This window comes from Hyposmocoma kahamanoa, unplaced genomic scaffold (assembly GCF_003589595.1).
Source record: "Hyposmocoma kahamanoa isolate Upper Pololo Valley unplaced genomic scaffold, ASM358959v1 88, whole genome shotgun sequence".
NCBI lineage: Eukaryota > Metazoa > Arthropoda > Insecta > Lepidoptera > Cosmopterigidae > Hyposmocoma > Hyposmocoma kahamanoa.
In genome coordinates, this window is record NW_020654466.1 from 5,967,959 (window position 1) to 5,990,989 (window position 23,031).

Consider the following 23,031-nt stretch of genomic DNA (forward strand, 5'->3'; position numbering starts at 1 on the left):
TATTTGTTTTTTCAAACAAACCGACCTTTCGGGCCCTTTACAGGTCCCATGGTTAATTATTTATTGCATACCCTATATAGGGTGGTTTGCATTCATATTAGACATAACTGGTTGAAGACTGTACCCCTTACTTGTACGCCTGGTGGTAAGCGAAGCGCCTGTCCATAACAGATGTAGCTGTCCATAAGTCAGAGCTTTTAATCGCAAATTTCTTAGGGGCTGCCATTGAGCCCGTCACCTTGAGACATAAGTTGACAAGTTCCATGTGCCTGTAATATCACCAGTACCCTTACCCTTCAAAACTGGAACGCAGTAATGGTCACATTACTGCTTGGCGGCCGAAATAGATAAGGTAACAGGGCGTCTCTGGAAGAACTCTTTCACAAGGAGCTCTACTGCTGCTATTTCGGCAGAATTGATATTATTGCATTTGGGTATTATGTCGCAATTTCGTATATTAAGAGAGCATAATTATTATTTAATATTTTCTTTTTATTTAAGATAGGCTCACGTTAGCTACAATCTTACCTGATGGAAAGTAAGGATCTAGACGACGAAGACACACGCTCACTTAAAAGATGTCAGTCGCCTTTTTGTTTACCTACCAATGACCTATTGAAATCTAAAATAATTTACTCGAAAGTTTCTAAACACATTTATCGTCTAATATCAGATTTGCGTTTTTGATAGCTAATGCCTCAGTCACATGCCAACTGCTTGCATTTAAAGTAGAAAAATTCGATATAATAATCCTACCGCCCGCTATTTCGGCATTTTATATTCAATGCTTGATTATTGTTAATTAAAGTTTCCGAGTGATTAGGGAATCATGGATAACATGGACAATTATATTTTACAGCTTAACAAGAACATTAGTGTGTCTAACAATACTTTACATGGAAAGAAATAAAGAACAATTTTGTTTCGGAAGTTTAACTTTCGATGCGCAAATTATAACTTTGTGAACAGATACATAATGGGTGAAAATACGCGCGCCGAATCGAAGGCGAGTCGACTTCGTGTTACCGATTACGTTTAAGAATCAAAAACGATATCAATTACAATTAACGTGTATTATTATGACTGTTTTAAATGCTTTTGAATAACTTTCAAGAATTCAAGAGGTTGTTCGATTAAAACTTTTTGGTTTTGGTAGGTAATATCAATTGACTATAGGTTACTATACTATCTTTAATTACACAAAATCAAGTTATTGATTTTGTGTAATTAAAGAAACATTATTTTATGAATAAGGAAATACATTAGATAGATAGATAGATAGATAGATAAAAGCTTTATTCACCACCATGACATCAGAAACATGATATAGGCATTAACTTATATGTATATAACAATAATGATATTCTTATCTACTAATATTACACTTGGAAGTCATGGCAGTGAAAAAGGCGCTGGCTCAGCATAAATGACGCGGCTGCCCGCGACGCTGGTATTCTGCCAGGATCCTATAGGATAGAGACGCCACTCGCAATCCAACAAAAATCTGATTTAATTTTTAAATTATTAATTTTCAATCTTCTTCCTCCCAACCTCCACACATAATACACTATTTGCAGTCCTGAAACGAGGTACAGCCAAGAGCATAACAAGCCCGGCACCTTGGACCTTGGACCGTTCCTATCGCAAGCGGCACAGAGTTGAAATTAAATCTTAAATCTTAAATGTCAAGCATGACGCGCTCCCGACCCTGTACGTGGACAAACAAGAGACAACCGCAAATACCCTAGCCACTCATATCCCCAATTTTTTGCAAATTTAACAGATGCTCCCGCAGCTTTAGCTTAAACGTTTTTTTTGAGATTTTTTACAAATTTACAAATTTGCCAATTATTATGAATATTACATGATTATTGCAGTGTTTTTTTATAATGTCGTGCGCTTAGCGGTAAGCGACACGCCTGTCCGTAGCAGTTGCAGTGCCACTCAGAGCTTTAAATTGCAAAGATCTGAGGAGCACCGCCATTGCGCCTATCACCTTGAGACATAAGTCTGTTGACAAGTCACATGTGACTGTAATTTCACCAATACCCTTACCTTTCAATACCTACCGGAACGCCGTAACGTAAGCATTACTGCTTGGCGGTTGAAATACAAACACGGTACTCGGCTTCAAGACCTAATTATGTAATGATTGCATACGATAAATTTTTCTTCTAGTAAATGAAATAATGAAACAGAACCAATATTTTTTGTATATTTTGTTAATTTTTTTTTTAAATTTATTAAGGCTTTGCAAAGCAAATGCAAAGGCAAAGCCATCAGCCTAAACATGAAGGTTAATTATGTTTCTGTAAATATGGCCGCCACAAAGAAGATAGGCAATTTGAGGCGGCGTGCTTGAATTGACTCGGGATTCCTTAAAACGGGCCGATATGGGTATTTTAGTTGGAGATTCGTATAATTTCGCGTTTTAATCTTCGATTAAAGCACAATAGCACTATCCTATTCCACTTTAAACTAGACTTCACAAAATAATTGAAAGTCAAAATAAAAACGACACTTTTCCCTCCAAAAGGTCCAAAGCAAATCTTATATTTTGTTAACAATCGATGACAACAAACGCATTTTTTTTTGTAAATTTTAACCTATATATCAGGGTAGGCAAAGGTTCCACCATACAACCTCTTCATATATTTAGACGGAACCCACACAAACGCTACAAAACAATAAACCAAAGAGGTAGATTAGAAATAGCCAAGTACCGCACTAAATTTTAAGCAATAATTCTTTTATAAAGATTATATAGCAGTATAGCGTTTGAGTAGCGTCATTTGATATTTTAATTAGCAAAAATACGATGTTCTTTTTATGAAATCCAATGTAGTTCTATGTGCAAAGCCGAGAGAACTATGAAAATAAAAACTTTAATGAACTTCAGCTCAGTGGCGAGTACCATAGACAATGGAATTATGATTCAGTATTAAAAAAGAGCGCCTTTTGGATATGGTTTATGAAATTATGTTAACAATTAAAGTACTTACAGGAGTAGAAAAATACAATTTCATTGAAAAAAAACCTTGCCTACATAAATTGCAATTAAGTCTATATTAAAAACCTGTACATAATAACATATACTCGGTAAATTTTACTCATTTTCGAAACACTTCTGTGGGATATATTATTCCCTGCAATACACTGCTTTAACCAGCTACAAACATTTAGTAGTTCCCTCAAAAGGCGCTAGATGGCGTTGATTGATTTTACGTTAAATTCTCAATCGCGTTGTTTTATGGTTTTCTTTCGTGTGGGGCCTAGGTACGAGAAAAAAACTATGCAACTTGGGTCGTGTCCCTATTTGATAACAGATTTCATACTTAATATTGTGAATTGTGTACAACTCCGGCTTCTAGTTGGAGTGCGCGGGGCTTTAAAAATATCAAATTAATGAATCAAAATTGTGTTTGACGGGATTCTATGACGTCATAGAATCTATTGAAACGTTAGATACCCTCTTCCATATTTTAAGTTCATAATTTAAGTAACAATGTAATGATGAATTAAACTAAACACTTTGTAATTTTTAATTATTTCTAACCCTTTAAGGGTTCTAAATGTATTTTTATACAGATAATACAACTACAGACTGATGATATTGCCAATGCCATGTACTTCTAATAATTCGAAATGCGTCCATAAAGTCTAAAGAGCTTGCTTGGGTTAGATAGCGGGGCAACTCTTTGTTTCTCTTATCGATCGAGCTCAATTTTATCGACGGCTCTAATTATTTGTAATGGATTTTAATTAGTTAATTAATTAATTTAGTTCAGTACGAGAACGCTGTTAGTCGTTATACTGCGGCCGATGTATCGTGATCTATTTGTAAAGAGCCGGAAAGGAATCGAATTGGATTCAAAGAGTATAATATTATTAAATAAAGATTTGTTTGTGATTCCATTTTATGCACCAACAGTCGATGTAAAGTTTTTTACTTATTTAGGCAGAGTACTATTAAATTTTGTAGTGAGATTTGATGTATTTTTTTGTATGACATGATTATTTAAGTTACGCATTTGTGAACCGATTTCGTTGACCTCAGTATCGGTCCCATTTGAATTTGAAGAAATTAATCCACCTCTAATGGTGGAACTAGGCGATCAATCCGGTTTCGCACATTTTCCGGTAACCGATTACAATAAAACTTGACAAATAGATGTCACTCCACGAACTTTTGAGGTCGGTTTTTTTATTATTAAAATATTGCAATGATTTATAATCCTACAGGCATAAAGTTCATGCGACCAGGTATTAGGGGCGCACTACACCTCCATTAAAAGCATACAAATTTTAATAGCATCTAACAGAGCCTGTGGTATAGTCGGTTTCTTTGAAGCAAGCATTCGCTTCCTCACTTTGTTTGAGCCTTTTATGAATTGTACATTTGGTGTCATTACCCTTATTTCAAGGGAAATTAAATTTGATTACGAATGACAAATTATCTTTGTTAAATGTATCGATTTCATGTTGACAGGTTTGATTGTAGCCTTCATTTTGCTTATGAACAACTTTATTAAGCCCTTGGGAAATTATTTCATATTAAGGTTTACCCACTAGAGGTAATGAATATTTGAAGAAAGTGAGGCAATATAGAAAGTGAGCTGCAAATGCTGCAAAGCCTTCGCCTTTCAATATCTACTTCAATAACAGTAGAGTTCCTAGTGAAAGAGTTCGTCCACGGAAGTAATGCCACTATTTCTGCCGCCAAACAGTAAAGCTGACTTTACTGCGTTCTGGTTTAGAAGGGTAACGGTGTGCTGGTGAAATTACAGACACATTAGACTTGTCTACTTATGTCTCAGGGCGACAGGTACAGAGGCAGTATTCCTCAGACCTTTGCGACTTAACTCTTTGTGGCAATGCAACTGTCATGGACAGGCGTGTCGATTACTACCAGAATGAGTTCTTCGTTCAGTCTCTTGATAAAAACACTGCTAAGTTGGAGATCAAATTTCTTATCGACGTGAATCGTGTTGAGACCACACAATTAAAAGGAGAATTAAGAAGAGTTATTGAAAATTACTTCGTATAGGAAATTGAAATGAAATCAGTACTGCTCGCAAATAGCAGAAAATGGATGAACGCCTAACTGCAAATTCGGATGCGTAAATAAAGTAGTGAAAAATGTTCAACTAGTACTTTTTTAAATAGCCCTATAGTACAATAGTCTTTTATTACGTCTTAAATAGTTTAAATAATCTTTCAATTCCGGTTTTTATTCTCACTCCTTCACTGTTCATGCGGTCAGACTTTGGAACGCACTTCCCATTACTGTTCATGGTAATAAATCCTTAGCTATTTCCAGAATCAGAGTGAAGGAGCACTATTCATCGACTGTTCCATCCATTTTATAGGGCTTAGTAGTAGTAGAGCTCCTTGTGAAAGATTCCGTCCAGGGAAGTACTGCCAGTTTGCCTGTTTCTTCCGCCAAGCAGTAATGTCAGCTTTGCTATGTTCAGGTTTGGAAAGGTAAGGATGCTGGTAAAATTACAGGCACATGGGACTTGTCAACTTATATCTCAGCGATTATACGTTACGCTTATGTATTAGCGATCTTTGCGATTTAAAGCTTTGAGTGGCACTGCAATTGTTAAGGACAGGCGTATAGCTTACTACACGCCTGTCCATAACAACTTGTTCGTCCCGTCACTTGACATTATAAAAAAAGCTATTATAGTACGAAATATGTATTTGTCTAAGTATTCATACGCTTTTAATAATTTCATGTTTTTGATATTTTTTTTTACATTTTTTATTTTTATTACATAATTTTCGTTTTGTTGTGCACGTAAACCCATTATTGCAATTATTGTCTTCTGTAATTAGGTCTGCAGGAAGAAATTTCTGTCAGAAATAAGCAGTACCTTTTGTTTGTGTTTTCCTTGTTACTAAATGTGTTTTTTGCGATTTCCTGTGCAATATATGTTAAAATAATGCTATGGTCTAGGAGCTTTGCAGTCCGTTCTCCGAGACCTCCATTGGCTTGGTATTTTAACATGATAGTGTAAATAGAAATTGTATACCAATGTTATTGTAATACGTCTACAAGTCTACGTAGAAGAATATGGTAACAAATATAGAAACTTTAAAGACGGCTTTAAAGCTTTAATCAAGTCTATCAGATCCGCTAATTACAAATTCAAACGGCAAAATCCCTAGAGCGTGTTTAGACTGCCCCAAAAATACGCTATCGATTCATTTAGACAAATTGGCGTAGGCAACTGAGAGAGGAACACAGTAATTTAGTAATTGTATCCACTAACAACGAATTAAATAGTAATCAATAGAACTGGGGCCTCGTGTAGAGGGAGCATTAGTGCACGCGGCACGGTTACGATCGGATTACGATACGATCGGTAATTTTCGACGAATTACTCTGCCTTGTTTGGAATTAGATGATTTATTTTTTTCATTATTGTTAAATTTAGTGGATAAAGTTTGATTAAAATGAAACTACCTTTAGTTTTAGTGTAACAAGGGATAGTTGAAAGTTTTAAACTGTTTAGTATATTGAATTTCAAATGACATTACGTTTATTGGAATTAACGACAACTTTCCGATGGGAAAATTAAAAAGGAATATTAAAAGCTTCCGATACTAAAATCATAATTGGGTATGTAGTTACGTACCATTAAAAGTAAAAATAAATAATTCCCCTATTACCAAATAATAGTGGAATAATTTTTCGGTATACTTCTTTACATGAAATGTCTATTCAATTAAAAATTCATTGAGGACTTTGGGGAATTGTCTTTTAATTATTTTGTCATTCTACCGCGGTTCAGACGCTTTGAAAACCGTAACATTCAATTTGTTATATTTATTAATGGCAACGATTTTAAACGTCAATAGAGGAGTTGTTGTGTCAAAATATCATTTCTTTCTTTTCTTAGAGGATGGAAAAAATAGTCTAAGTTTCTTTTCGAGTATAATGAAGTAACCCTACCTTGATTACAATACGCACCATTATTTTATTCCTAAACCTGTATTGACGCTATTTCTGCAGACGCGATACTTACTAGATGCAGACTTATTGTATTTGAGCTAGTACGAGCCATTCATAACAGAGGGCGTTGTAAAATTCCGAGTGTTGAATAAGAGACAAAAAATTATGTTCAATTAATGACTTCTTTACATATAATTTTCAATAAATTTCACCACTTAACTTATTTGACATCTTTATGTCATGGCAATAACTTACTATTATATTGTTATCTTTATACTTAATAGGACTTGCTTTAGAATTGTTTAGCTGAAAATATTGACATCCATAACGGTAAAATATGAGTATACTGAAAACAGTATGTAGAAGTGTACGTAATAAAAATTACGTACACTTGTACCACCTATTGTACACCATATTTTAAGTAAATAAATATCATTCATTCATTCATGTTGAATGAATTAAAAAGATGAAGCTCATTCTTTCGGAAGACACTTTTTTGTCTGTTCTTCTCATTCTGCCTTTTTTGATGGAGCACCAGAGTATAAATTATAACGATTTGAGGTGATTATGTGCGTGTAAATATTTAACTGTAAAATAAATACATTTTGAGTTTGAATAAGTAAATAAACGAAATATCGCATGTCGCAACTAGTTGTTTTGTGTTAACAGAACGTGCCATTGTTTCAAACGCGCCACTTAGATTGGGCGCCTAATTTAACGTGCTTTGCTTATGTTTATCTTCACAATAGTGCTTCATTTCGTTACATAACACAAGGTTAAATAATATATAACGATTGTTATGATTAGTAGTGTTAGTAGTATTTTGTTATGTTAGTTATCATGATATTCGCAAAATTTAAAACTAATAATTCTTCTTTTATGATATCAAACGACGGAATGAACAAATCGTGCCTCTGGTAGAAGCGACACGCTTATCCATGACAGTTGAAGTTCCACCCGTAGTTTTAAATCGCAAAGACCTGAGTGACACTGGCACTGTGTCTGTTACCCTGAGACATAAGTCGACAAGTCCCATGTGCCTGTAATTTCACCAGCACCCAGTCGACAAGTCCCATGTGCCTGTAATTTCACCAGCACCCATATGGGTGATGGTGAAATATAAAGTGAAACGCAGTAATGCTCACATTACTACCTAGGGGCAGAAATATGAAAGTACAGTCTTTCACTCTACTTTTACTAGGTACATAATAAAATTCCATTTAAAAATTTTTGTTACAAGTCGCACTTTTCATGTTGCATGTACCTTCGGACACAGCTGAAGGTATTCGAGTTGTGCCATTTTTTTTGGACACTATTTAAATAACGGAAGGTATTATTATTACCAACTAAAATGATTTAACTGAAAAAAATCATAGAATGAATTTATTCATAATTGATTTTAAATTGTATAAAATTTAAAAGTGTCCATTTTCATAACTTCCGATCGTGATCTATTAAAACCATTACGGCCTCTACCATGAGCTACCAATGAAAATTGCCACAAGCGACCGCTTCAAAAATTTGTATATGTAATGTTACTTCTTCTAAGGGCTCTGTACTATATGTCATATAAAATTGTCAAATACTTTACGCGATCAATAGCAACGAATGTGACTGGAAGCTCATGGTAGAGGCATTGATCAAACAGTATGTGATCACACCGCAGGAGATTCGTTTTCAATGACGAAACTATTTTGCGAGTAAATTTCGCTTGTCACTTTCACTCTCCACGTTTTCGATACTTTTGGCTGTTAATCATTGTTGCGAGTGATGCAACAGATTTAACGCTGGATTGTGTTGATGTTTTAATGAATGACTATTTTACAGAACAATTAATATAAAATCGCATCATGTATGTGAGAGTCATAATTTACGTTTGAAGAGTCATAATTTATTATTAAGGCTGTTCTTGGCTGTCGTCTTCACAAAATCACATATTAATTTAAAGGGCAATATACGCTTGTATAATTAGATTTCGGTTGATATTCAAAATTTGCCATTTAATTGGCTTAAAACTACAGTGACGCAAAAACTTTAAACGAAAGTTTATTTATACAACTTCTGGAGTGACATGATGACAAAACTCCATATTAGTGACATGTTTAGTTCATGGGTTGTGTCGATCAGTGGGTATTTGAAATAAATATTACAAAATTGCCTCTGTGGCCGAACGGTTACCATGCTGGACTGCCACGCAGAGGTCCATGGTTCGACTTCCGGGCCGGGAGGAATATTTGTATGGTCTAAATATATTTATCTCCTAAATTTAGGAATAATTTCTACTTGTCTATGTGTGCGTACGATACGTCGGCGACCACAAATTACACCCAACTCACGAGATAAATAAATGTAGGCCGTACAATATTTCTCCCGACTCGCGATTCCAACTCGGGTGCTCTGCGTGGCAGATCAGCATGGTAATCGTTCGGACACAGAGGCAGTTTTTAGAGGCAGCACATATTTTTCAATTAATGCTTTCTTTACAATATTTGACGAGTAAAGTAAGTTAGTCTCTATTTACAGCACTACTTCCTTTATCACATAAATAGCATGGATCGATGGACTCATTACTATACTATTAAGCGAGTAGGTCGCGCCTTTAGCTCGTCGGGCGATAATGTACGATGCTATCTGCACTTATAAATGTGCCGATGCACTTATATGCTTTGTTGTTGATACTAATTAGTCTTACTTTCAATATTCAACGCTGTGTACTTGGATTATGTGAATTTGTCTCCTTTTGAAAAGCCTGGAGCTCCTTGGCATTACATTGAGCGCAGATCTTATCTTTGACGCTAATAAATAAATAAATAAGTAAAGAAATAAAATAAAAAGACTTTATTCTTCAAGAGAACACATACAACAATATTTAAGATAAAACAATCCTTACATCTATGTCGAAGAGAAGTTAAAAGCCTCAGTAATTTGCTGGTTTTAAGTATTCACCGCTGGAGACACCGTAGGATATAGAGACGGGTATCTTTTCGATTATACATTATATGAATAGGAACCCTCCTAGTAAACGTATATAGTGATTGAGATACCCATCTCAATCACTATATACGTTTACTACAAAAATAACAAACCTTAAAACTTAAAACGACATACATACCGACCACCGAACATACTGCACTTAGAAGCAAAGAGTATTTTACTGACATATAATACAACAAGCAGATAATGGAATTTAGGATTCTTTGAAATAAAAAGAGTTAGTACATTTTTAATTTGAATTATAATTTTTCTTTTATTATGTCTGATAACGTAACAAAGCCTACATTAGCTTGGACAAACAGCATGATGTCTTCTGTTGATTAAACATCCATTCCTTACATTGCTCTTGAAAGTATATGATGATTTATTGAATGTATAGGCACAAATTGCAGCCAAAAAACTGGGTATCCTTACTAAGGTTAAGCGATATTTCACGCCTGGACAGATCTCAACTTTATACAAAGCACAAGTCCGATCTTGCATGGAGTATTATAGTCACCTGTGGGATGGCTCAGCGAAGTATTAACTTGAGGGTCTTGATTAGATTGAACGCAGCGCCAGGAGACTTATTGGCGACGATAAGCTCGAATTTAAACTTTATAGTTTAACCCACCGGCGTAAAGTTGCCTGTCTGTCGGTTTTCTGTAGAAATATATTTCGGTGAGTGTGCTCATGAGCTCCATCAGCTCATCCCGCCCGCCTCCGTACCGTCGGACATCCAGACGTACGGCGGGATATCATCCTTACTTGGTCGCTATTCCCTTCAGGTGTAATAGGCGCTTTTCATTATCTTTTATTATGCGCATAGCTCAGGAATGGAATTCCCTGCTGCGACTGTGTTTCCGAGCACTTACAACACGAGTATCTTTAAGGTGCGACTGAATAGGTATCTTCTGTGCGAGCTCATCCTTCATCACCACCATGATCATCATCATCATCATCAACCCATTTATACATCCCACTGCTGGGCATGGGTCTTCTTTCAGGCGAGAGTTTACAAGTTTTCCGAAGTTGTGAACCTTCTTTAACGTGCAGGTTTAATCACAATATTTTCCTTCATCGAAAAGCTCATGGTAATTTTCAAATTACATTTCGCACATAAGTTCCGAGAAACTCAGAGGTGCGAGCCTGGATTCAAACCCACGGCCAATGCTTGCGAGTCGATTGGTCAAACCATTAAGGCTACCACGGCTTACGACAAAATTTGCCAAAACAACCGCAAATTTGTAGCAGCATCGTAAAACGACAAAACAATAAATATTTTACATATTTACGTTACCACTCATTAACATCCATAAATCGTTCCTAAATTACTTAATGAGTGAATTACACTAAGATATTATTAATGTTTATTTTCACAACCACACGACAAAGTTACGTCTGACGAAAAAAGTTGGCAATGGAATACGTCGAAAATCGTCGTCATACTTTCTTAAGCTCGTATCTTAAAGCACAAAGTTACTGAAATGCAAAAAATAGATTGTATGTACAAATTTTGCAGGTTGATTTCACTTCACATTTCCTTCACATTCACACACTGGTTTTTACCTATTTTTAAAGTAATGCGTCCAAATTAACACCCTTGATAAGAAATTTAAAATAAACATAAAGATTTGCCATCTCCTCAATAATCACTCTTTATAAGATACGAGTTTGAGAAAGTAAGACATCGAAATACCAAGTGAAGCAATTTTTCGTTACTACAAACATTTTAATTTTTTATAAATTACCCGTGTTGTTTTGTTATTTTCTTTTAAATTGTATATTTTTAATAAATTTTTATCCAATTTGTACTAATATACTGTTATTTAGGTATGCACCGTTACGTTTTATGGAAATTATAATGAAAATTAACAAATAGTGGTCACGCATATTCGACATTGTTTGGTGGGCCCTATTAATGAATTATTTAGTTAATTTCAGTTATTACCATAATATAATAACACAGATAATAAAATAAAACATGTCATAGTTGAGTGGATACTTTATAACATCAATTCACGATTTCACTGATCGTGACCTATCACGGGTTCATGAAGCTTGACATGTATATTGAAGTATGTAAATAAAAAATCTGAGTTTAAGATTACCTTTAGGTTTGCTCCCTTCAAGTGACTTTCCTTTATTTTATATCAGAAAACCACTTAAATTACCTGGTCTCAAAACAGAAAAACGACTTTGTTCTACTTAGAGGTGGAATAATTTCTTCAATTTTAAATGGGACCTATACTGAGGTGCCCTCTTTCCAACAAAAAAAGAATCCTCAAAATCGGTTCACAAAGGGTCACCGGAGTTATCGCGTAACATAATACAAAAAACAGTCGAATTGAGGACCTCCTCCTTTTTTTGAAGTCGGTTAAAAAAGTTGTTTCAAATTTAAAGACACATTTCCCTTTAAATATCGATAATTGTACCATCACCTTAAATGTGTTTATACTGTGACACCAAGCGAGGTCTAGATGCATACAGGGAGGTACTTACGGGTACTTAGGGTAGTGGGTGAATTCTTATGTGCGAGCGTTTTCTGCCGTAGGCACTTTTTGGCCGAAAATGGGATCGAGGTTAGCGTTTGTGAAATGTTACTAAATACTAAATCAACGATATTCTCTCCACGGCACTACACAAACCGTCCATACCAGACACAATGTACATTTAATTATACAACATTTCATATATTTTCATACATACAATTTCCTAGGTTGTACACGGAATCAAACCCGGGTATTTAACCCACTAAATGACACTTTGACCATCAACTCATTTATAGGCTATTGAGCACGGGTCTCCACTCAGGCGAGGGTGTAGGCCATAGACCGTCATGCTGGTCCAATGCGGGTTGGAAGTCGTTGTGTTCTTTTTTTTTGTAAAATATAAGTGCGCTTTTGACCTCCAACTCACCTGGTGGAAAGTGACAATGAGGTCGACGATCGATGAAGTATGCACACCTAAATAATGCCTATTCACTCTCGCCTTGAAAAGGTTCAGTTATAGCGTCCAGGGAATAAGTCTGCAAGCAGAGAATTCCACTCCATAGGCGATCGCCTTGAAAATAAAAATGTGGAAGCGTAATGCTTCGTGCGAATCTTTGGAATATCCACAATATAGTTTAGAACCCAAACTTACATATTTCAAAGTTTGTCACGTGAAGTGTCTACGGATCAAGCACGCTTTTGCAAATGACTGAAAATTTTAGTAGCAGTAGATCTCCTTGTGAAAGAATTCGTTCAGGGAAGTACTGCCACCGTGCCTATTTCTGCCGCCAAGCAGTAATGTCAGCATTACTGTGTTCCGATTTTGATGGGAGGGTGCTGGTGAAATTACAGGCACACGGGACTTGTCAAGTTATGTCTCAGGGTGACGGGCGCAGTGTCAGAGCCCCTCAGATCTTTGCGTCTTAAAGCTCTGAGTGGCACTGCAACTATTAGGGGCTAGCGTGTAGCTTACCATCAGGCGCACGACTTGTTCATCCCGTCACTTGATGTTATAAAAAAATCTGGTTTGGTGTTAAAAAAAATTTTTAACACCAAAGGATTTTAAGTCAATTTCATAATTTAAAAAGTAAGTAAATTAAATTATAGTTAATTTATATAAATATTTTTATTTAATTTTAATGGGGTAATCAAGTATTTCAAAAGAACTACCTCACGGTAGGTCCCTAGACACTTTTGATGTATGTCTGTAAATATGTCAAAGTTTACAAGCCGTCAATAAAACGAGGACATAAAAAAGACAAAAATAAACATTGACTTGGTCTAGATTTCCAGACGGAACTGAGAATAGGTCACAGGTCACAGATTACATAATAACATTCGTAACATGTTCGTAGAAAAAACGCCGACTGTTTCTAAAAGCGTATAAAATAGGCCGACCAAAATAGCTACAGCCCGAAATTAAATTTGCTGGAATTATAAAACACCTTCGTATATTTATTGATGAAGTTAAATGTAAGAGTTTTATTAAATTTTGTTTATTTTACATTGTAGCAATAGACAAGTATATAAGAAAGACATGTACGACCAATCTTAGGTAATTGAAGCCTTAACTTATAATGTAAAGAGCACTATAGTCTCTCAGTTCATAAAACTGACAAAAAAATTAGTTAAAATTATTTGAGAGAGATGTCGCTACAGTGCTCCAAATCCAAAAGGATTAGTTATGGAGAATTACACTTTAAATCGTCAAAATGATTAAACATTATTATTCTATTATTTGTTAACAATTTTCGTCTACAATATTAGTTATTATTTCTATTATAGTTCATTTCACTTAGAATGGGTATGTTTATATTTTCACATTGCATGCATATTATATTTTACTAATCTCTTAACTAGGTTACAAAAAGAAATAGTAAATGTGTTACACTATACCCAAAACCTATTCGTTGCAGTTGTAATTTTAAATAAAAAATACAGTACGTATAAAAAAAAAATTAGACGATGAAGATAAAAATAAAAAAGACCTCATATACTTGATGCGTAAAGTGGAACATTTAGTCATAGAGATTTGCACCGTAGAATCTTATATAGAAACGATTATTTTGTATATATATTTTTTTTTGATCAAGAAAGATATGTAAACATTAAGCTACTAAATCGTCGATCTAAGTTCTTTAAATACAAATACTTCAATCTACTACATAGACAATGCTCCTTTAATGTTTCCTTTTGACTGATTCTAAGTATTTTCAGTGATTTGATGTTGCCTTCAAGAAGGGTCACAACACTTGGAAAACGTGTTAACCGTGTTAAATCGATAACGCAGCTTAGATGAATACGTGCCTAGTTGGAGACGTACAATGAAGTGGATAAGGACTGCATGGGGATGTAAAAGTAGTGAGAAAAACGTTATTTTTCTATTATTTTATCTATTAATACTTTTAGGAAACCTATGATATTATAATGCTCACCGTATGAAACGCAATGAAGAAGTACAATACACGACTTCTGTTGGGTAATTTTTCGAAAGATTTCAAATGGTGGACATTTTTTCGGAAAAATTCCCGAAATACTGGGAAAATATAAGTTCGAGGGCTCATGTTATGTTCTACGTTTAGAAATATCTTTTGAAGTTTTATTTATCGTGAATTATAAAGTAAAATTATTTAGCTAAAAACCACATACAGAAAAACCGAGATTTAAAATGAATTGACACAACAACGAAAAATATCTTTTTAATGGCTCCATCGTTTTCGTTCAGTAACTTCATCTTTTGACAGCTGTCAATGTCAAATGTGGAAAATTAGAGGAAAAATATTGAAAACGTATCCGGAAAAATATGATTATTTCAAAATGGGAATTTTTCCATGACCCAACACTATACACGATACATAACAACAATCAATCAAACAATAATGAAAAACAAAAATATAGCAAAACAATATGAAAAAGCAAAGAGTTTGCTACATCATACGTGATATTGTAATCAATAGTTTACATAACTTTTAACAGCACGTAATCAATACACCGCAAAATACTTTAAATATGTTTTAAATTTCATGTCCAGGCGATTTAAAAGGCTGCACAGCCGAATGGAGTCAGCGGAGTACACAATAGATACAAACTTGCGTTTTATTGTTCGGTAACAGTGTTAGAACCTCGAACTAAAAGACCGGTCACCACAAGCCTATAATGCTAATAAACTTAGTCTCCGACAAGGCAACTTCCAAACACTGCATCCAACTAAACTCTTTACAGCATTAGGCGAAATAACTCTAGGACACTGTCAGACTTCGTGATGCTAATGGAACACCGCCGTGCTTAGAACTTACAACTTTTATGGATGAGTACAATCGAGTTAGGCAAGTCGAAAATAGCGTTTACGTAGTTTCGTGAATTGCAAATTACCTGTGTTGTGTTTTAAACTCAATGTTGTTTAGTATACATGGATCATTAACAATATATTAAAAAAATATATATAATACAGTAAATGCATTGAAGATCACGATGTTTTAGAGTACCATGATAGTCAATTATTTGTTTGTGAAATTACTCCACTAGTTTGTTGCGTTATAGTTATTAATACAACGATCGAATATTAAGAGAAATTGCTTCGATTCGGCTGGATTTGAACCAGCGCCTTTAATATATCGTGGCTGATGCTCTCTCAACTGAGCTAAATAACGAACCAACAGACCTCATGAATTTTTCTATGTGCTTGTTGCAGAACTTTGTTTTTCACCATCTGTGCGAATCTATGAAATATACTAAGACAATTTAATGATTCCGTACATAGACAAAAACAAGTAAAGCCATTAGTTACAGAAAAGGTTATACAACAATAACAACACTATTATATTTAAAATATGAGTTTTCAACCTCTAAACTTGGTGAAAGATCTGTGTCTTATGTTCTTAGGATATATTTGCTTAGTTTGTTTGCAATTATTTTCCAGTTTGTAAATTCATTATTTATTTTATTGTATATCATGTTTTTAATATCATGATATTCATATTTTGTGAAAATACTCCAGCTAGTTCGGTGTTTAATAATTCCTTCAATATTGCCGAATTCGAACCAGCATCCGTTTGCCGGACCGGGGCTAACCACTCTCCCAATAGAGGTAGTCCTTATAATTTTAGGTAAGGTACAAAGTTTGTAAATTAAAAGTTACGCGTGTTTATAATAAAATGGTCCCTAAACAGGCTAGCCTGTTTTTATGAGTACCGTAATGGGTTACTTAGGTCAATTGATTAAAACTGTATATTCACAAGTATATAAAGTTAAGTGCTTTGATATTGATGATCAAATAAGAGAACAGGCATGGAAATTGTTGAGAAATAAAATATTTATACGCATTCAGAAATCAGGAGTAAAAAGAAACAATAGCTATTTAAGACGTCACACTTTAGTGTAATGTGTGTAATGTTATGCCAAGAAACGAAGGAGCACCTCTCCACCACTGAATATAACCATTATTTTTTTAAATTCTATTTAAACAGTCGTAAAAAATGTAGGTGACACATTGATTAAAACAAATAGGCCTGGACGCCGAGCATTTCTTTAAGCATTTAGCTAGCACGATGATAACAGCAATTTGTCAAACTTTCCTAGATCACAAATAAATTTAAAAAAAACTCCTTTTGCTTTCTTCATAAAAGTACGTAAAGGTAACACTAATATATCTTACAGTACCTATTTAAGTTTTTATTATAGGAATCTAAAGATACCAAATTTCCACGAGATTTTAGCTTTTTATTCTGGTATAAAGGTATTTAGAATTGAACTTTAAGTTCGTTTCTGATTTGTTTTACATTTTTTTCCAAGAAAAATTAAAAAAAAAAATTACTCAATTTTACAGAAAATTATAATTTAATACATGATTACGATTATAATAAAGAGAAAGAACAAAACCTTTTAATAAAATAAAATATATATAAGTAATCTTGGCTTACTTGGCGAATCAGCAAGCATATCCTGGTCTTCCTGAGGCGGAGACTTCACCGACCCTGGTGACATTTTGACGGGCGCGTGGGGAGAGGCAGTAGGCCCAGAGCTGGCGCTGCCCGTGCTGCTGGCTGGTCCCGCGTTGTGCGACGTCGTGATAGTGATCTCGCCATTCGATGCTGCCAGTCTGTTGGGGTAAATTCAGTGGTTAGATGCATAAGAATTCGAAAGAATCGTTCAGGATGAGAAAGCATTAGGTTAAAGATTTATAATTAAAATATATAATATGACAATTTAAAACATCATAGGAGCTGCATATGCGTTATCGCCATTGAGCGCCACGTTGACTCGCTTATTGAAGAACACCATACCCCTAAGGAAATACTTAAGGAAGGAGACCACTCCACATCTTGCAGGTTCAAGGAAGGAACGACGCGATGTCCGCGTTGGTTTAGAATGCCAAGCATCAAGGATGTGGGGATGGGTTCTACTCCTTTGTTGTAAGGTGTGATGGTGGAAAGATGACGGAGGTAACAGTTCGAAAATTTCCTCTGAACACTCCCCGTTACCGTCGTAACGGCAGAGCACACACAGAGTGCCAACGTTTCTCCGTAATTTATATAATAGGCAATGTAATATTTTATTAAATAGTTACTATATATGATATTATTCTATAATGTTTATGATTACCTACCTAACTAAACCTAACTAAGTCCTTCAGCTCCACCACATATATCTTCCCTGGCCAGCAGATTAAGCTCCGCTGCATACGCAGTCCGCAGAATACGTGAGCTTACCGATGTGTTGGCACTGCTAGCTAGTTTACTTTAATTACTTCCATAGTATAATGTTCTACGAGTTTCTCATGTGGGGGGTAAAGCGGCAGATATACAAACTATATTTGTGTTGCAAAAACGAGCGACTCGTTCTGTGTAGGTTCTCGAGCTTAGAGAAAAGTTTAAGGAGATTGGTATCGCGAGCGTGGCATCACAGTACATTTACTCGAATATATTGTATGCCTATAAGAATATACATAATTTCATTAAAAAAGATATCCATAATATTACCCTTAAAAGTACTGAAGTAAATCCAAATTCAAAGCACCACAACTTCATTTAAGTTAGGTAAATGGTTCTTTTATGAGGAAGTGTATACGTTTCTTCAATAAGATATATAAAAATATATAAAATCATATCATTCCGAAGCATATATTTAGATTGTTACTTCTTCGGTTTAAAACTTACAACAAAAGTATTTTAATTGAAGTCATATTCAAACTACGTGTTAGATAAATATGCGTGGAAAGACAACATGAGTCTAGATTCCTCAAAAAAATGTGTTTCAAAGTGTAACAGAATACACTTTGAAACACATTGTTTTGAGGAATTTTTGAAAAGCAGAGTTTCTTGCTCATTCTTCTCAAGTAAGTAAGCACAGTGAACGTAGCTTAAAAAATTTCGTTTTTAAGTGTAAAATTTTACCTATGGATTATTTGATTGATTGACGGCAAACAATGTGAGTCTCTACATGCTATAAAAACCGGGGTGAGTTCTTTTTCGATATTTCATTAAGAATGTTTTTAAAACTAATTACTTTTCGAGTTCTTAGGTTTTCGCGATTGTTACACATAGGAAATGAAAATATTTTTCCGGATTTAAATCGCGTATATTTGTTTTTTCAAACAAACCTACGTTTCGGGCCCTTTACAGGTCCCATGGTCACGGTTGACTGAGATGGTACAGTCTTCAACGAGTTATGTCTAATTTTGATGCAAACCACCCTATTTTTTCACTATAGTTACAATAGTTATTAATTAAATACCTTATTTTTAATTTTACAAACAAACGTTCCAATTTACGCTACAGTAAGTTTTACAAATTATTTTATTGAATGAATTTTTATTAAGTTCAATTTATTATTAATTCATAATAGAAATTAGAATAAACTAAAACATATTAATTAGTACTGTAGTCTTATGCCTGTTTGGGATTTTTCATTAGAGGAAATACTGGATCCCAAACTGGTGGTGCGGAGAAACCATCTTCCCTGTTGAAATTAGGATGTTTTTTAATTTCAATGGCCTCTCGCAGCATCCTGGGTAGATAACGGACTTCTTTTGCAAGGGCCTGGGCTTTGCCAAACTTCATTGAATGTGTAGGTTTATCCATGACATGCTCGCAGACTGTCATGGATAAACCTACAATATATTTGTTTGAAAAAACAAATATACGCGATTTAAATCCGGAAAAATAGTTTCATTTACTAATTACTTTCCTTGTAATATTGATTGTAATGAATATTTTTTTATGTGAAATTACTTTAGTAGTTTATTTTAATTCTTTCGACCAGTCAGAAGTCGAACCAGCTGAGCTACAAATCGTCTCACCAGACCTTACGAATTTTTCTTTGTGTTTGATCTTTGTATTAATAATGATTTCTTTCCTGTTAAATAATAAGTGAATAATGTGATTGAAAGTTCATGTTTAACATGTTTTGTCAGCTTAAAAACCACCACTAAAATCCTGGGTTGTAACAATGGTGTGTCACGATGTTACACTCAAGTTGTACAAATGAGGTGCGCGCTGCATTAGCGGTAATTGCTCTCTAATTAGGCCCCGTCCGTTGCAACAAACACACACGCATGCATTTATTATTATTCTACCACGCGAAATTAGTGCCGGTTATGATGAATTTTGTTTCGAGGTTCTAATAATAATTTTGACGCCTCAGTGGCTTAACGGTTTGTACTGTGGGCGTTGGATGGGGGTTCCAGGGTTTAATTCCCGGTAATAATCTGTACTTTAAGACTGCGTAATTGATGTGGATGTCTATAAAAATGGTTTATTATATTTAGCTGCATTTACTTGAATTTACAGGTCGCAGAGGTCCCAGGTTCGATTCCCGGGCCGAGAGAAATAGTTGTATTGCCTACAATTATTTCTCTCGTGAGTTTGGGTGTAATTTGTGGTTGTCTATGTGTGTGTCCATGGCACCCGCGACACAGGGTTTCCCTAGTGCGGGGCTATGTTGAGTGTGTGCGTTATTTATTAAAAAAATAATAATAATAATTTGGTCCGTAAATGTAATCGAAAGCAACTAAATACCCGATATAAAAAAAACGCCATCTTTGCCAGTTCGGCCCACACTATTTGTATATCCAACGTCTCAACACATTAATAAAATAATATAAAATGCAAACACTTTCAATCCATTCTATATTATCTATCAAACCACAGGGAGTGAGAAAAAAGGTCTGTAGTTTAGCAAAATGGCGGCGAGTTTAACTTTAATAATAAGAGTGGTTATACTCGGCGACTTTAGCAGCGATGCAAACGTGCGTTCGTGAAACGCGCGATTGTACACTTACGATTTATAGGCGATTGCATCGTTTGTATCGATGCAGTCGCGCGTTTGCATCGATGTAATCGCCTATAAATCCCAAGTGTAGCGATGCAATCGCGTGTTTGCATCGATAAAGGTAGACGATTAGCGACTGCATCGCAACTGCATCGCGTTTACATCGCTAACACATTCATATCATTCGGTCTTAACGATTGTAATCCGCAGTAAATTAATAAAATATAGTGAAAATATATTTTTTATAAAAAAGAACCGACCTAAAAACTTTGTCGTATTACATCTATTTACCAAGTTTTATTGAAATCGGTAATGTTATACCTAGATCAATTAGAGAGTTAGTTACAAAACTATAATTTAGACATTACATTCGATTCATCTGTATGCTTTATCAAACTATTAAAATGCTACAAATGTACACTTTTTTCAGCTTGTGGGTGTTTTCAATGTTCCACTTTGCAGCAACGTAAATGTTTTTGGGCTTGTTCCCTAGACAACTCCATGACCAGACACTTTAGGACGCGTGGTCACGTAAAGTTTTCTTTAAGCGAGTTTAAAACGACCACGTCTGCTTTCTACGTAATTAGTCGCTATTGGACTTATTCTTCTGCAACGATTTGAATTGACATTAATTGATTTAATAAGATACGAGTCACACTTTCCTAAAAGAAGGCATATGGCGAGCAGGTCTTTTCAAGAAAAAGTAGTTGTCCCGCCTTGTGAGAGTCTACCTCCTGGACACGAACTGCCATGACCGATCTGGACGTCTTTAAATTGACTTCGGACTTAGTTTGGTTGGAGTGAGGACAATTTGTTCAGGTGGGGATTTTCGGATGGCTCTAACTTGGACTGTTCGTACGGTGCGAATCAAACGATGGCCCACCACATATCGTACCCTGCGGCTGCGTACCCTAACACCTGCACGCCTGAGGATTTAATGGAGGCTACTAGCGACGCGGTTGGCGTGGTTGAGTTCTGGGCCACAATAGTATAATAGTAATGTATGTTATCGATACGATAGGAAGAAGAAGAGGAAAAAGTAGTTCTGCGAACAGTCCGTTTTAATAATACGTCATTCTACGAACAGGACTTTTCAAGAATAAGTAGTTCTACGAATAAGCCGTTTCAAGAATAAGTCCTTTTACGGACAGGCCGTTTTAAGAACAGGTCATTGGGCGAACAGGACATATTTTAGTAGTAAGTCGTTTTGCGAAAAGGTCTAATTCGATAGTTGTTTGACATGAGGGTTACGGATCAAATATAATGTGAAGACTATCTATTGCTTGAATCTATTAATGACTTTTTAAAGTACCTACGAGAAAGTATGTTACTACGAAATTTGGATTTATTCTGTGCGTTTATCATGTCGTTGTAACGACAGGTGTCGCTTGCAACCGCGCAAAATATTTAATAGTTTTTTACAGCAAATAGTACAACTCTAATGGTAGTGACCATTTCAAGAAGAACATTTTGTTTACAAATATTTTACGCCAACTATCACAATGAACTAACTTTTAACAACAATTAATTTATTGGAATGTGTATATGAGGGCTTATAAATTTTAAAGAATCTGTCGTAAGGGTGTAAAAGGTTCATCTTGAATTGCGAAATAAAAAAAACACATTCCATACAAAAAGTTCGTACAAAACCGTATGAAATAGACGATTTAAAAAAAATTGAAGTTGGCCTTTTAATAATACTCTTTTTATTTTATTTTTTCATCTCGATTTATTTTATTTTTTCATATAAAGTACCTAGAAGGCAGACGAGTAGAGGTTCCACTTGTTGGGAGCTAGTCGTAATACATTTTTTTTGCACTGCATGTGATTTCCAACCTGGATGACAACTAATTTAAATTCAAATTAATTAACAGTTAAACGTTTGTTTGTATGAGTTTAATAGGCTACACATGTAATTAATGAATGTGCTATCACTCACACAAAGATAAATGCACTGTTTACAAGATAACAACACTTGTACAGGCCACGTAGAAACATAATTATATACAAACATCTATGAACGCATCTACATATATTTGTGACTTGTCGCGTGAGCTTGTTAGTGAGACAATTAAATAAGTAGGTAGATGCATTGTATACGTACTAATAATATGAATAACCTTTGTCTGGTTATTGGGCATTCTGTTAAGAGCTATGGAAGTACAGTGCCACATCTTCTACTACGTTTTGATTATACTGCCCTCCCTGCCCATTCATTTGGTTATATGGTAAAGGGTACTATTACCTGTGGAAGCAAGTCCGCACAGGGATCTTATTAGTCAGGTATCCTGACCCAGGATCGTCCGTTGACACAGTCAGTTGTAGCAGTAAAGCTTC

General features: G+C 35.1%; 1 protein-coding gene across 9 annotated transcripts in view; it reads right to left on the reverse strand.

Moving 5' to 3' along the window:
- LOC113235829 (POU domain, class 6, transcription factor 2) overlaps positions 1–23,031 on the reverse strand; it is a 259,963-nt gene that overhangs the window by 15,225 nt on the left and 221,707 nt on the right. For all 9 annotated transcript variants that reach the window (XM_026471744.1, XM_026471737.1, XM_026471741.1 and 6 more), the window contains one exon: positions 17,346–17,524. In XM_026471744.1, the coding sequence (XP_026327529.1) occupies positions 17,346–17,524 (179 nt within the window). The remainder of the gene's footprint in view (positions 1–17,345; positions 17,525–23,031) is intronic.